At 39.3% G+C, this 16790-nt stretch overlaps 1 protein-coding gene across 2 annotated transcripts; it reads right to left on the reverse strand.

The window, feature by feature from the left end:
- Window positions 1-1031: 1031 nt before the first annotated feature.
- LOC148044721 (uncharacterized) lies at window positions 1032-16468 on the reverse strand. 2 transcript variants are annotated; one of them, XM_087720832.1, is made up of 5 exons: window positions 16166-16468; window positions 11927-12070; window positions 7887-8024; window positions 5794-5934; window positions 1032-2294 (listed from the first exon to the last, which is right to left on the reverse strand). In XM_087720832.1, exons 1-4 carry the CDS (start codon window positions 16257-16259, stop codon window positions 5795-5797), a joined length of 516 nt encoding a protein of 171 aa, XP_087576958.1. In that variant the 5' UTR covers window positions 16260-16468; the 3' UTR covers window positions 1032-2294; window position 5794. The 2 variants fall into 2 exon arrangements, with proteins under 2 accessions (XP_087576958.1, XP_087576957.1); XM_087720831.1 differs by having other exon boundaries at window positions 1032-2306.
- Between the last annotated feature and the right edge of the window lie 322 nt (window positions 16469-16790).

A 16790-nucleotide genomic window follows, 5' to 3' on the forward strand; every position in this document is an offset into this window, starting at 1 on the left:
AACAAAGCAAAAAAACCAAACAAAAACAACATATTTTCTTATTTAAATACCTTGCAAGCAATGTTTTCTGGAAAGCCTCTGCTTGTAGTCCTTCCAGCAGTCTGGAATTGACTTCTAGTAGGACTGTCTCAGTGTGATGCCCTAAGAGGATCGTCATTCTGTTTTAGAGGAGACATGACTGAAATGTTCCAATATTTCAGGGACTCCTCGGTGCTAAGACGCTGAGCTTGTCAATCAGAAAGGTCTCTAGTTCAGTGATTCAAATACCTAGTGCTGCGTAACAGAGTGAGCTCCCATTATTTGTCCCAGCTTCTGCCAACCTAGCAGTTCAAAAGCACGAAAAAATGCAAGTAGAAAAATAGGAACCACCTTTGGTGGGAAGGTAACAGTGTTCCGTGCTAGTCATGCCGGTCACATGACCACGGAGACGTCTTCGGACAGCACTAGCTCTTCAGCTTTGAAACGGAGGTCAGCATCGCCCGCTAGAGTCGGGAACAACTAGCACATATGTGCGAGGGAAACTTTTACCTTACAAAGACACGGGGCTGAAACTATTTTTCAAAGCACCAAAATGCAAGATGAGAAACAATGAATGGACACTAACCAAGGAGAGAAGCAACCTAGAACTAAGGAGAACTTTTCTAACAGTGAGTGCAATCAACCAACGGAACAGCTTGCCTTCAGAGGTTGTGTGTGCTCCGTCACTGGAGGCTTTCAAAGACATTGGACATCATTTATATGAAATCATATAGGGGTCTCCTGCCCGGGCAGAAGGGTGGGCTAGAACACCTCCAAGGTCCCTCCCAACTCTATTATTCTATATGTTCTAAGAGTTGCATAATCAAGAGAAGGGGGAGCGCCAGACAGCCCTTTTGGTGCATTGTTTCAAGAAACATAAAGCAATACATATTCACACGGGTATTTATTTATTTACTTATTAAATTTATATGCCATCCATCACTATCAAGCCACTCCTCATTTGCTGGTAAGACATTGTTCCAGGATGAAACTGAATCTGAAATGATTTTTAAATACAGTTTAGCACTCCACTTTTATTGCTCTTTGACAGTAAGCTGTTATATTGAATTGCTTTAATGAATATTGTTCTTTTTTTAATGCACCATTTGAGATTCCCTCAGGAGGAAAACAATACAGAAATAATAAAATATAAAATCCCTCATTCCAAGAAATACAGTAGAAGTGGAAATTTTACAGCATTCCGTTGAAAGAAAATTGTACAAACCAAGAAACTTATTAGAATGAAGAGAAGACTGCAGGATTTTAAAAATAGTCCATATGGATTTTTGTTATTGTTGTTGTTTCTCTGAGGCAGATGAAAAGATAACAAGGGATAGATAATTGTACTGATGGGATTGGCTAACAGAGCTAACTGGGATGTACGGAGAATATGATGTTTTTTAAAAAAATAATTGCACATTAAAAAAAAACAGAACTTAGATTGCACCATTACGATTGCCTTCTTGATCTTTTTGACCAAACCCTGCAGACAGGGTTGCAAAAAAGATTGTAGCAGCCAAATGTTTTCTCCACCTCTGTTACAATCTGCCACATGAGCTAAACATGGCATGCCCCATCTAGGAAACAGTTACAGGAGATATGACAACTTATGCAAATAACAAATTGTTTGGCTTCTTTGATACCTAGCTGTGTCAGTTATTTCCAAGATATGTAAAATATGTCAATAGCCAATTTTTTCCTCCCCTTACATATTTTATACAGAAAATGTGCCACGTTTTTCCTATTGCATTCTTTAAATGCAATCTTCTTGTATTTTATAGATTTCTTGACACTCCAGATTATTTGGGTTCAATCAACTTTTCTATTAGTTTAACATGTTTCTGCACTTACCCACCTCATAATAGTCATCTAATTTTGACTCCAGCAGGTTTTCCTTTCCTAGACACATCTGTTACAGAATTAAGGAGAATTTGACATCAGCCATCCTCTGCTTAAATCGTTTTAAACCCTTGGGTACTCAGTTGGTTAAGAATTGTGCTAATGTTTCAATTCTAGAATATACTGATGCTGCTTATTTCTGAGAAAGTCTTTACATAAAATCAACAATCTAGATTCCTTCGGTTTGTCCTATCATTGCTCTTTATGCTGCAGATAAGGGAATGATCAAGCCAAATAATTACGATTCAGAAAGTTGTGCCTTTGGCAAGTTTACTAGAAGCTTCATGCAAATGATATCTTCAAATTGCCAGGATCCAGTGGGAGCTTCTTGGGTATGTTAACAAATTCCTGGAACAATTCTTCTCATATAGAAGGCCCTGGAATTAGACCTAGACATAATTAGGGAAGAATAGAGGAATAAAACACAGCAATTCCAAATGAAAGCAGATGTCACATAAACAATTTCTACATCAAACTGCTAGCTCTGGTTCACATCATGCTATTGAATCACATCTTCCTTGCTTGAATGCCATAAGATTAAAATTGTGAACTCAAGTGTGAGAGTGATTCATTTTCCTGTTTGCAAGAATACAACAGCATTCTCCCGGCACTGCCAGAAATGAACAACTTTGAGAATTGTAGAATTATTATATACTTTGAGGATATCTCAGTAACATGCTTTCTTTTTAGTTAGTTTCAAATCCAAAGACACTTTTTAGAAATTTGTGTATATTACTTATTGTTCCAGCAAAGAGAATCAGCAAATGTAGTCTGAGCTGTGCATTTTAGTATTCTACCAATTTTACACTTCAGCTCATTTAAGGCAAGCTTGTATGACATACACTAAGAAAATGGCTTTTAAATGTATGGTCAAAACCTATTGAAATCAGAGGTGGTATTCAGCTGGTTCAGACTGGTTCACCTGAACAGGTAGTGGAAATCATGGGTGGGCCTGCCCATCCACCCCGGACCTATATCATTTTATTTAGAGACGGTTTTTTGGCCAGGTGCACAAGCAAAGTGCATGAGTGGAACTCCGGGCGCATGCATGGACACACATTTGAGAACTGGTAGGGAAGGTAAGTTATAGTTATAGTTATAGTTTATTAGTCTTGTATGCCGCCCACTCCCGGAGGACTCCGGGTGGCTTACAATACAAAGGGGAAGGGAATAAATAAGACAAACAACATTTTAAAGTACACACAACATTCATAGTTACCGTGGGGCTGGATACTTCAACAGCCCCTGGCCTGCCGGAGCAGCCAGGACTTAGTGGCTTTACGGAAGGCCTGGAGGGTCATAAGGGTCCGGATCTCTACGGGGAGCTCATTCCAGAGGGCCGGAGCTGCAACAGAGAAGGCTCTCTCCCAGGGGGTCGCCAGCTGACATTGGCTGGCAGATGTGATCCGGAGAAGGCTTAGTCTGTGCGATCGAATCGGTCTTTGGGAGGTAATTGGCAGGAGGTAGTCTCTCAGGTACCCAGGTCCGATGCCATGAAGGGCTTTATAAGTAACGACTAGCACCTTGAAGCGTGTCCAGAGACCAATGGGCAGCCAGTGCAGCTCGCGGAGGATAGGTGTAACCTAGGTGCACCCACAATCGCTCGCGCGGCTCGGTTCTGGACTAACTGAAGTCTTCGGACACTCTTCAAGGGCACTCTTCAAGTGAAAACCATCCCTGATTGAAACCTATTGAAGGTTCAGTAGCATTTCCAGTTCTATATGAGTTTCATTGCTTTCATGTTACTAGTGAAGTAAGATTATAAACAAGTACGCCAGCAAAGGAGGAAATATGTTCTCTGACAATGACTACAAAGAATGAATACTTTTGGGATGAGCTTTGTTAAGACTACGGTAAATAGCTAAACATTTCTTTGATGGAGACCATATAACTAAATAACTTGGCTGTAAATGTAAATTTTGAGCAGAAGCGCCTAAAAATGTTCTCCCAAAGGAAAATGGCTACACAAAGGCAAGGTAACTGAAAAGAAAAGGGTAAGAGAGGAAATCAGATGGGCTTTTGGAAACAATTGTGCTCCTGGTTGGAAAACTTGAGAGCATTCCACATCTTCTCAGACAGATTCTATAGACATTCTCAGTCATCATGGTTGTCCCAAAGGTGCTTTTCCAAAAGACAATTGGACTTTGTTTTTCTTTGAAGACATTTCGCTCCTCACCCAAGAAGCATCTTCAGATCTGATCTGAACTGAGGAAGCTTCTTGGATGAGAAGTGAAATGTCTTCAAGCAAAAACAAATTCCAGTTGCCTTTTGGAAAAGCACCTTTGGGATTAAAAGCAGGGCCACCTTTTAAAAAGGCAATTAATAAAAATGATACTCTAAATAGCAATAACATTTACATTTATATGTATTGCTTCATAGTGCTTTACAGCATTCTCTAAGGGGCTTCAAAAATGAATGACTGTTTCGCTGAGTTTAAAGTGAGCTAAGAAAAATTATCTTTCCAAGTGACAAGGACTAGTACTTAGAATGACATCCTAATTTCAAAAGGCTGATTTCTTCTTGGATGAGAACCCTTCAGAATTCAACCTCTTCCCTGAAAGCTTGAAATTATGGGCTCTCAGACTAGAGCGGCAACTTGGTTTCAAGAAGGCACAAGAATGCTTCAAAATTTCCCTCAACTTTTATCCTTCAGCAAAGAATGTTTTTTTTTCTCTCATCATGTTACAGGGGGGAAAAAACATCAATAAACTTTAAATTACAAAAAGGTCTGATAGCTGTGATCATCTTGTACCAAGTTGCTAGCCTTTTTTTTTCTGCCTAGGCTGCCTTTCCTAAAACAGAAGAAATATAGCAATAGCAATAGCAATAGCAATAGCAATAGCAATAGCAATAGCAATAGCAATAGCAGTTAGACTTATATACCACTTCATAGGGCTTTCAGCCCTCTCTAAGCGGTTTGCAGAGTCAACATATTGCCCCCAACAACAATCTGGGTCCTCATTTTACCCACCTCGGAAGGATGGAAGGCTGAGTCAACCCTGAGCCGGTGAGATTTGAACAGCCGAACTGCAGAACTGCAGTCAGCTGAAGTAGCCTGCAGTGCTGCATTTAACCACTGCGCCACCTCGGCTCATTTGAGACAGTGATGATGCCTCCAACACTAAAAACGTCATGAACCCAAAAGGCCATCATAACTTTTCAGTAAGATGGTGATTACTGACTTTTAGGAGTCCACAAAATGCAGCCACGACTAATAGTTTCCTTTCTATGGCCCCAGACATCTCCCTAGAGATAAATTTAGCCTATTTCAGTGATGGCGAATCTTTTTGGCACTGTGCCCAAACCGGAACCTACATGCATGTGCGTGCATGCACACATGCCAGAATTCCGGAAACCCAAAGACCAGCTGACCGACATGCACATGCCTGTTTTTTGGCTGTTGGGGGGAGGGCATTTTCAAGTCATTTTTCAGCACTCTGGCACCCGCGTGGATCATCTAGCCAGAAACCAGAAGAGCAGCTGACTATGGCACACGTGCCCACAGAGAGGGCTCTGTGTGCCACCTCTACATGCCATAGGTTCGCCATCACAGGCCTATTTTATTCTTCTGGAGAGACTAAGGGCAAAATACTGGCCCTAAACTTTGTAGAGACTTAAGACATCATTTCTCCACTTAAGAACCCTGAAAAATTGAGAGAAGCCACTTGGCACACAAAGCTGGAATGGCTTTTAGGTTGCTGGAGGTTTACATCCTTGGATTAGAAGAATCCTAACCACAAGGATTTTTTTTAAGTAGAGTATTTGTAAGAAACTGGGTGTGTGATAATCCAGCACAGATCCTCAGACCAGTTAATCCCATTCATTCTGATTTGTGTCATGCAGAAAAATGGGGTCAGCATTCCCCACTGGAATTACCTTAATGTGGTTCCACGCAGTGCAAGGCACATTTTACAAAGCAGCATTTTTTATTTTTTCTGCACTCAGAGTCATTATTACATTCATATTGCCCTTTAGTTGGACATCTTATAATCTCTTTTGGGCATTTCTTTGGTTTTTCTGCAAAAAAAAAAAAAGAGCAGTAGGAAAAAAGCTGTATCCATTGCATTCAATCCAAGCCTTAAAAACACTTTATTTCCACAGTGGGAGGACAGCATTAAAACTTAAATCTGATAAGGAAACTATGCTTACACTTTAGAGAAAGGAAGACGGATATTTGAGAACGCAAACAACCTCAGTGGGAGTCCAGGGGTTGATGACAAAATGATGCAACAAATGTTATCAAAGCAAATAATGTTTTGCATCATATGCATTATATGGTTTTGCATCAGACATCACAGCACTTTTGTTAGACATTTATGTTAATTTGGTGGTTTTTAATAAGGATATCTGATGATGCATGTGTTGTGGCCCGCCAGTGGCCAGCAAAGCTGGCAGCAAAGACGGACAGTGAGGAGGTTGGGTAAGAGCATGGGCCAGTCCTGGAGGCTGGGAAAAGCTCAGATGAGGGCTCTGCATCAGAGGCAGAGATGGGGCCAAGGCTGTCTGGCAGTTCTCAGCTGCCTTCAGAGCTAAATAGCAGAGAGGCAGAGGAACAACTGAAGTCTGTTCCCAATGTGTGCATGCGCAGAGATGCCAGCAGAAAAGAACAACTAAGAAATCAGGGTCAATTTGGGAGTAAAGACACAGGTGGATGGTAAATGGCCCCTCTCAGAGGAAATAAAAGAGGAGCAAAAGGAGAGAGTGGGCTTTTGCAGGAAACAATTTGTTCGTTCGTTAGTTCATTTCAGGAGTGTAAAGATCTGTCCATGAATCTCAGAGACTCTGTGCCAAGCCTTTCCTTGCACAGCACTGCATTTGGAAAATATTCACATGGCAGCTTTCCAAGCTAGATAAGGTCCGTGGTCATAAGTTCACCTTTTAAAGACTGTTTACCAGGTCTCTGCTGAATGTGACTGAGAGGAATTCCCATTTGTTTAATAAAAGGGGTTTTGTCGAGACCAGGGATCTGCTTCGTGCTTTTGGGGAAGCCTAGGTCAGAACAGCAGGCTAGAAACATCCTGGATCCACAATTATTAATTCTATCTCAAAGGTCCTGCATCCTATTAACTCAGGGACCATTTTCTGCATCTGAAAAGCTAGAACAGAAGCCATAGCCTCGTGCATAATAGCTTAGCATATGGCATCAAGTCCTTTGTGTTAGGAAGCAAAAGGAAACAAAAGCTACTTGGATTTCTGGAAAGATCTTAACAGTTGATACAGTTTTGTAACAGAATCATGTCTACTAAAATAATTCTTCCCTACTACCTATACTTAGTGTAATTAAAGTGGTCTTTTTCCACATCTCATTCTTATGCTTCCCCTGTCCCTTAGACTCCAGAATTTCTGCTCTAAGAGAAGGTGATGACTCAAGATAAGAACAGGGCAAAACATCAGGCTGCAAAAAGTTTTGGCTATAGGTTGCAGAAATCGGTCTTTGAAGTCATAGGATGCCGGACCTTTGAGATGGAATTCATATTTCTTATTTGCAAATCCAGCATGTTCCTAGCGTGCGTCATCAGATATCTCTATTAAAAACATCCAAATCTAAGCACAGTTGGGAAATCATGTGAGAAAATAGTTTAAATAGCACTGTTATTGCTTTAACTTTGTAAACCGCAGTCACCTTGCAGTGAGATGGGTGGCAAACAAATTTAATAAATAAATAAAATATACACAAAGAGTTCGATTCAAGAGTGAGAAAATAAAATAAAATGTTTATATACCTCATTCTTGAAATGGTGCTCTTCCTATGTTCACACAAGGCAAATATAATCAGCAAAGCTGTTACTAGGTTTGCTTCCTAATTAGTTTCTTTTTCCACGTTGATAACTATACATATATATATATATAGAATTGCAAAGGGGGTGTTTTTAGAGGCTGAAGAGGGAGGGAGAGGGAGGGGGAGGAATAGTGTGTGTGTGTGTGTGTGTGTGTGTGTGTGTGTGTGTGTATAAAGCCCCATGAAGTACCTTTTTCTGGTGTGCGACACACTGTACCACAATTACCCTCACAGCATCTTTTTATTCCTGGACATTCATCATCCTTCTCACATACATCAAAGGCTGCTCGGCAAACTGTGTATTGCACTGGACAGGTTCCAACTTTCACTGTGTACACAAAAACTGAGTTAGCGAAACATTCATATGAAATATAAATTAGGTTCTTCGGTGCTTCTTACAGAGAGAAATCCCTACAGATTTCTGGGGATAGGGGGAGGACATATACTTCCTTTGAAATATCCTCCTTCTCACTTGCACAAATTTTCTGGATTTTGGGAACTCGGCAACCTGATTCTCCTGAAGCAATACTGTATTTCATTGAGATGAAATGTGATTAATACACTTTAGTGGGTGACAAGAGTCTTACAAATGGTAAGCATTTTTGGGAAGACAGAGTTTAGAAAAACCTAAAAGGTCAAACTATCCAAATATTGTATGCATAATCCATTGCAAAAGTCACCACAATCTCTTATTTGATTACCTGAATGATTTTTCTGTCTACTCTGAATTTGCGAAGAATACAGATTTTTTTAAAAAAAAGTTTAAACTAGATTTTTAAGACAACTTTTTCTGAGATACCACTTTGCTGTTTTCTGAGGGAGCCAAATGTATGGGTACACCTTTACTTCTTACGTACATTGAAGAAACTAATGGCCAAATTCTCCCTGTATTCTGGTAAACAGGCCTCTGGTTCAAATATATTATATCATGCTTTGCTTAACCATGGATTATTAAATAGGCTGCCTTTGGTTGGGTTGCAATAAACCAAGCCAGGTGGTCCCAAAGAGAGAATGACAACTGAGGGAGAGAGGGGGGGTGACCATTTATTAGGGTGGGGGTGGGGAGGGAAACAGGCTGAATAGAAAGCAGTGCCCTGTTCTCTGATCCCTATCTGAAATGTGACCCTTTGGTTCCAGCAGCAATAATCTTGTCAGGAGGTAACTCTGCTATGCAAACCCTGACTCTGTACTCCACGCTACAGAAGGCTGTGATGAGGAAATGTGACCAGACTGCAGTGAGAAGGGAATTTCCAAGGACTAAGCCGGAGGTTGCAAAGGCAAGATCTTTCTGTACCAGCCACCTATCGATTTCCCCAGGACCTTCCTTTCCCCTTAATTGCTGATGACACTTATGATACCCTTGCTTCAAACACAGTATCACCAATCAGCCCACCCATCTTCCAAGCTTCCTGGCATCTTCCTTTCACTACCCCAAGCAGTGAAGCAGGCAAAGAGAGTCAGGGAAGGGAAGGCACTGAGAAGATCAGGGACTGGACAAGTGGGTGGGATATGCCTTGCTTGAAAATATCTATAGACCCTTCACATCCTGGACATAAATTATTTCAACTTATACCCTCAAAACGACAGCTATAGAGCATTACACACCAGAACAACTAGATACAAAGACCATTTTTCCCCGCAGGCCATCACTCTGCTAAACAACTAATTTCCACAACACTGTCAAACTATTTACCTAGACTTCTTCTTCTCATCTTTCCTATTACCTATCTCCTTTTTTACTTATGACTATAACCTTGTTGCTTGTATCTTTATGATTTATATTGTTTTGTTTAATTTCCTAGCATGATTTGATTGCTTATTTAGTATCCTAACATTGTAAATGACAAGCTCAATGTCTTTAACTGCTGAGCCATCATGCCCCCTACAATAAATATATTGTAAAATTATATATTATCTGGGATTACATGTTAATTATTAAATAAGTGATATTTATTTCTTGCTCATCTCTAACCCCGATTAAATTATTAATTTTATTCATGGGAGCATCACACAAATTCATTAATCATTTTAGGGTGTCATACGAGGTTACAGACATAATTTCACAGAGTGCAATGATAGAGCTTCCCAATAGCTTGAATTCAAACCAAAATACTCAGATTATGGCACGGCACCTTGAAAGCTATTTGCTAGCAATTGCTATGATCTATTTTGATAATCAAAGTGTAAATCCATCAAACATGCCATCCTTGATGATGGCAGGAGAACTCTGGTTCTCCTAGTCTGCTCCAAAATTACTAATACTTATTGTAATTTGGCTGGGCATGTTTCACTTAATGACATGTTTAACAAAAGATTGGTGGGAAGCATTACAACACAATTCCAATTCTGCAAGCTAGTTGCTGGTTCTTGGAGAGATCCATTAACATCCTTTTTTTTTGTTATAAGACTGGGATATCATTATAAGAGGATTAATGAAAATGATATAGTTACAGGATAAAGCTTTCATAGCTTCCCCCCCCCCCCAATTATGGAAATTGAATTCTCTAAGTGAGATTCTTCTGACAATAGAGAGCCTTATGGCAATACTTCTTACATTTCTTTTCCCTAAAAAATTACTTGCTTGATGTGGACAAAGATGCAACTTTTAGAGCAAACATACACATACAGATTTGAGCTTGAGCTCTAGAAATTAAAGCATGATGGAGGAAAGAAGGTATAACATCCAAAAAGGGCTCTAGTTCAGTGATACAGAATCTGCTTTGCATGCAGAAGTTAACAATGTCAGAATTGCCATCAGAGAAAAGAATTTTTTATTGACCAAATGTGATTGGACACCCAAGGAATTTGTCTTTGGTGCATATACTCCCAGTGTACATAAAAGAAGAGATACATTCATCAAGAATCATAAGGTACAACACTTAATGATAATTCTAGGGCAATTAAATCATACTAGGAAACAATCAATATAAATAGTAAGGATACCAGCAACAAAGTTACAGTCATAAGTGGGAGGAGATGGTTACAGGAACGATGAAAAGATTAATAGTAATGCAGATTTAGTAAATAGTTTGACAGTGTTGAGGGAATTATTTGTTTAGCAGAATGATGGCTGTTCTTGTGTTTAGTTGTCTTGGTGTGCACTGCTCTATAGCATCATTTTGAGGGTAGGAGTTGAAACAATTTATGTCCAGGATCTGAGGGATCTGTAAATATTTTCACAGACCTCTTTTTGACGCATGCAGTATACAGGTCCTCAAAGGAAGGCAGGTTGGCAGTAATTGTTTTGTTTTTTTCTGCAGTTCTGATTTATCCTCTGAAGTCTGTGTCTGTCTTGGGTTGCAGAACCAAACCAGACAGTTATAGAGGTGCAGATGACAGACTAAATAATTCCTCTGTACAGCTGTATCATATTCTTGAGCATCACATTCGCTAACTCAAGAGCCGAGATGGCACAGTGGTTAAATGCAGCACTGCAGGCTACTTCAGCTGACTGCAGTTCAGCAGTTCGGCTGTTCAAATCTCACCAGGCTCAAGGTTGACTCAGCCTTCCATCCTTCCGAGGTGGGTAAAATGAGGACCCGGATTGTTGTTGGGGGCAATATGCTGACTCTGTAAACCGCTTAAAGAGGGCTGAAAGCCCTATGAAGCGGTATATAAGTCTAACTATTGTTACTATTGCTAACTGCCAGTCTGCCATGAACTATGGAGGAAGGGAACCGGACGGGAGGGGGGCAGAAACTGGACAGGGAAAGTTGACCGGGAAATCTTGGTGCACAAGTTTCAGTTCAGGCTTTGTTATGTAAACAACTTGACTTTTTAGTAAAGTATGCCTTTCATTACAAATTGAGTTGAGGGTCTTTCTTGCCTAGAGGATCAAGTCAGGACGATTCTGACACCCAATTTCAATGCCAGAATTTTTAGAAAAAAGATAGAAAAGGTCATATCCATAATTAAATAGAACTGCTGCTTGTCAGTACAGTATTAATAAATGTAGGCTCACTGGACCAATGACTTGAAAGAATGTAAAAGAGTTTCCAATAGTCTAGGCCCCTTGTGAAGGTACTGGTAAGTTTTAGACATCAGAAGCAATTAACAGTTAAGAAACTACAGCAGAAATAGCATAAACAATGGGGAGGTAGCTGGATTTAGCTTAGGAATGACTGAAAGATAAGCAGGAATTAAAAAATGCATTATTATTTTTTCCAGGATGGCTTTCTACGTAAACTAGCAATCATTATCTCCTCCTGAAGCAAAATCTGAAGCTAGTACCATTCTCTGGTAACAAGCAGGCTTGCCCGCAAGAGCTAGTACAGCATTTCCTTGCACCCGGACACTGGTCATCTTGCTTGCATTGATTTCCAAGAGGTCCTTCATGACAGATGGCATCAGTGTATGGACAGATACCAGGTTTCACTTTGGAAAAAAAATATAAGAAAGTTTTAAGGATACTTGTAAAGGAACAATTAGAAACGCTGTGATGAGAATCTACCAGAGGGCATAAACGGGGGGAGGAATTGTAAACATAAAACCCTAATGTGTCTAAACTTTTCTGAATTTTCTAAGGGAAAGTTTCATTCAAAAATAAATATATCACACATGTGTTATCATCAAATTATACATAAGAGATATAGGCCCTTGGTCTAGGATAATCCCCCCATAAGTGGAACTTCTGTTACTGCTTCCCAATCTGGTTATAGGATTACCTAATTCATGGATATAATCATCTTGCATTTAAATACTAGTTTTTCTGTTTGCATTTGGTTTTGTTTCCATAATTTTATGTCCTATATCTTGAACATCAATACTATTTGGATAGTTTATATATAAAAATATGCTACTAATCTATTAGAAAGCCATAGAACTAAAAAATAAAAACAGAAACATGTAACAGATTAGATGTAGTCTGGAGAGTTGAAGGGTAGGACATTGTTTATAGCCCAAAGAATTGACAACAATTGGGAAACTGTAGTCTGGGTGCCAATTTTAAAAATATTGGGAAAGGGGATAATTATACACCTAGTCCCTTGATGGCGAACAATGGCACGTGTGCCACAAATGGCATGCAGAGCCGTCTCTGCAGGCACACCAGCCATCGCCCCAACCCAGCTCCACCGCACATGTGCGCACGCCTCCTGCTGGCCAACTAGTGTTCAGGTGTCTGCCGCACATGCATGGGGCGTGGGGCACATGTGGGGATATGCACACACATGCGAAGGCGGGCAGGGTGCATGCGTGGGGAAGCACTCACATTGCATTTTGGGACCTCATGCATCTCTGTGCCCTGTTTTAGCTGCCAGGTTGATGCAGAAGGCCTTCCATGCCCACAATGGGGTACGGAGAGCATGTGTGCCCCCCACCCCGTTTTTGGCCTGGAAAGCATCTTGCACCAACCTGGTAGCCAAAACTGGGCAGGGTGGGGCATTTGTGCTGGGGAGTGCAGGGGGGAGCATGTGCATGCAATCATATGGGTTGTGCATACATAGGGTCATGTGCACATACGCAGGGCACATGGGGTCATGTGTGCATTGCATTGTGGGTGCGCACACTTTTGGCATGCGACGACAAAAAAGGTAGCCATCACTGACCTAGTCTATCAGCCAGATGGAATAGTTGAAGGACTCTTACCTTCCCCCTCCCTGATAGATAGAACTTCACTTCCTACTGACAGTTGCTTTGGCCTGGATAGCTAGAAGTCATCCATCACTTGTGGCAATTCTCCCTAACCCTCACCCAAATAAGCAACAGCTTCAGGAAGACAACATGAGGCCAACCAAATCACATGTAAGCACCACCTACACACTCAGCATGGCTTTCTGATTTTGAAGTATTGATCTCCCTTTTTTCTCTTTTTCTTCCACTCTCCTCTGAGAGCCAAGTTTGTGTTTTGAGTCTGAAGACAGAGAGGTTTTCCCTATCAACTTTTTTTTAAAAAAGTTTTTTTATTGTTTTAATTGAACAAAAACACAAAAAAAGAATCATCCTTCATTACATCTTGTAGAAAGCGTGTCGATTGGTTACAAATACATTTCGTGCGTTTCTTCCACAATCATTACTTATACTTCATTCATATTGAATTGTATATTTTAAATCAAAAATCTTTATGTATTTTAGTATCAATGTACCACAATTCTCATTTAACTACAATTATTTAAACCTGCTTTTATCTGAAATCATTTGTATTTAAAGACACAACCACCTACTGGCATTCATTCGCAATTTCAATAAACTTCCAATAACATTACACCTTTATAATATATTCTGGAAAAAAATAAATTAATAAGATATCTAAGCATTCCTCCCGCTTTTTCCTCCCCAACTCACTATTTAGACTTGCATCCAATTTGCTTTTACCAATGCAACACATGTATATATCATTAAACGTTATCCATTAACATTTCCTTGTTATTGTTGTAGTTAGCTAAAAATTATTTACTATTTATATCACATCTCCTCTAATCAGACCTAAAAGAAATTATACCTTTATAATAAGATCTAAACAAAAATTTATTAATAAAATTTATAAGTCTTTTCCCCAAATCCCAATTTACAATTTATATCCAAGTTACTTTTACTAGTTAATGTTATCATTTCATTATTGTTATCATAGTTAATTATATGTTAATGAATAAACATTTAATAACAATCTAAAACAATGTACAAAATACTAAAATTCCTATTTATTAATCACCAAAAATTAACTTTTTATCATCAACTTTCATTATCAACCTGTATCTTTCCAGTGGCAAAACAGTCTTATCTCTTTTGCCAGTTGTTGTATCAATTCTCTTTTTAACTCCTTTATAAAGTTTTTATAAACTTCTCTCCGCACTTTATTGCTTGAAAGATTTCTCAGATAATCTTGATGCCCTTGAATTGTTATTGAAATTAGCTTGTCTTTGGTTGTCAGACTTATTTCTGAAAAGGTTTCTCTTCTTAACTCCATCATTATCACCCTTTTTTTTCTCCTGTATCTTGAAATCTGGGATAAAGCTCCAAATTGTCAAATTCACTTTTCCATCTTCCCTTCTTTCCACTTTCACCCATGTTTGCTCCATTAATAAGTTCATCTATTGTCTTGTCTTTATCTTCTATATTTTCATTCTCTTCTTTAATTTTTGGGGCTCCAAAAATTATCTTTTGTTATGAGAAACATCATCTTTTGCTGTGAGAAACAATAGTCTATCCAACTTCTTCTCAAATCTCCCAAATCCTTCCAATATATTTTTAATTCCAGCCAGGATATTTCAAAATTTTAAGGTTTCCTCATCTGCATATTGATCCATTTTTTTCAAAAAAAAAAGGAGGAGAGAAAAAGAAAAAAGGAATCTGATAGCCACTGCCACTCTAGCCTTCCAAGCCTCTTTTGTGTGTATATATATATATATATTTATTTTAAGTTGACTTAAGCACAAGTTCTTTTGTACTCTTCAAAGAAGAAGGGTTCTATCTTTTTCTTTCCTTTTCCTTCTCTTGCCAAAATATTTTCCAAAAGCACTTGCAAAAACAATTCATGCCCTTGGCTCTTTATCAGATTTTGTAAGCAAGTTGCAAACCCTTCAGTTACAAAGTCAGTGAGATCAAAGAAGAAAGAACAAAAGATACATTGTTTTAAAAAAACTCCAGACTCTGACTTCAGAGTGGCAGATTCCACTTTTTCATACTTGTCTCAAGCTTGTGGAAAACAAAAGTCTTAATTGTCTTTAATGGAATTTAATAACAAATGGTAGAAAGAATTGTTAAAATAAAAAAGAAGGTTTTAGTTCAAGCCAAAAAATAAAGTGACAAAGAATAGAAGGGGGAAAAATCAATCTTTTCACTTTAAGAGGAGAAACAGGAATCATTACGGTCACATCAATCCACAAAATATTGTTACAAAGGGAAAAACAAAAACTTTCCAAGGTAGTCCAATAAAAATTAAATTTACCACTTTATTCTTTTACTTAAAGGACTAATTTATCTTTTTTTTTAAGTTTCTTTGGGCAATCTTTCTCAGAATAGAAAAAAAAAACCTCACCAGATGTACTCACTTTCACTTCCTTCCTTCCAGAGCAGTCTCTGACTTCATCAGCCTAGGGCTGCCTGTTTGCCACCAACTTGAAGCTCTTCCCTTGGGTCAATCAGGGACTTTGCGATGTCCCTGAGACCAGCAAGGCTTTGTCTTCCTGTTCACCGTCTCTACGGGACGGTTTAGGTCCAACTGGACCATCCAGTGGCAAAAATGTCAACGTTGTATTGTTGTGACATTGGCTCCTCCCCTCCCTATCAACTCTTTTGAGTCTTTCAAAAGGCAAAAGGTTCTCTCAAAAAGTAAGATAAAAATGCAACAAAATAAATAAATCCGTATAAACCACAGCAGGAGGTCATCATTACTGTATTCTCAGCTGTTAGAAAGGAAGAATGTGAATTGGTTCTTGAATCTTTCTATTTCTAGACAAAACCAGAATAAGAGTAACTGGCAGAGGCTTTCTTTTTTGGGATGAAACCCCCAAATATTCTTCTTCCACTTACCTTTGGCTGGATGTGGGACACCTGCAGTGAAGCAAGTTAGTTCTACACAGAAGATTAAAAAGCCAGTGAGAGAGAAAGTGTCAGTTGATCTCATAGTGCTGTTAGAAGGATGTCCCCTCTGATCTATCCTGCCATCCAAGGTGGTTTATGACACATAACTTCTGAAGAAAAGAGCACTAGCAGTGTCTTTCTGTAAAACTGCCAGGGTCCCTAGTTTTCCAGTGGACTGGACACATGGGCCCTGTTCAAAGCTACTGTGAATTACTGATGTAACAGTCATTCCATCTCCCTGAGGAAACCTAGAAACTCTGTTGGAGGCAATGAGGTTCTAACGGAGAATTCTAAGAACCCTACTAGGCATTCAAAAGGTTTTGGAGGAAGCCATGATGACAGTTGACCTGATTGATTGATTTATTGATTGATTGATTACAGCCACCCATCTCACAGCTTTGACTCTGGGTAACATATAGATATAATGTTTTGGCCCCGTCAAAGAGGATGAAGACATTGATTCCCGTGATCCTGTAAAGCTGAATTAGGGCCAGCAAGCTCAAGGCTTAAGTCCGCTCAGTATATAGAAATCAATTTTTCATTCTTGTGTGACATAATGAAGACCCTTGATGGT

The sequence above is a fragment of the Thamnophis sirtalis genome, unplaced genomic scaffold (genome assembly GCF_051295495.1).
Source record: "Thamnophis sirtalis isolate CommonGarterSnake01/CBP01778 unplaced genomic scaffold, rThaSir2_p1.2 scaffold_7, whole genome shotgun sequence".
Lineage (NCBI taxonomy): Eukaryota > Metazoa > Chordata > Lepidosauria > Squamata > Natricidae > Thamnophis > Thamnophis sirtalis.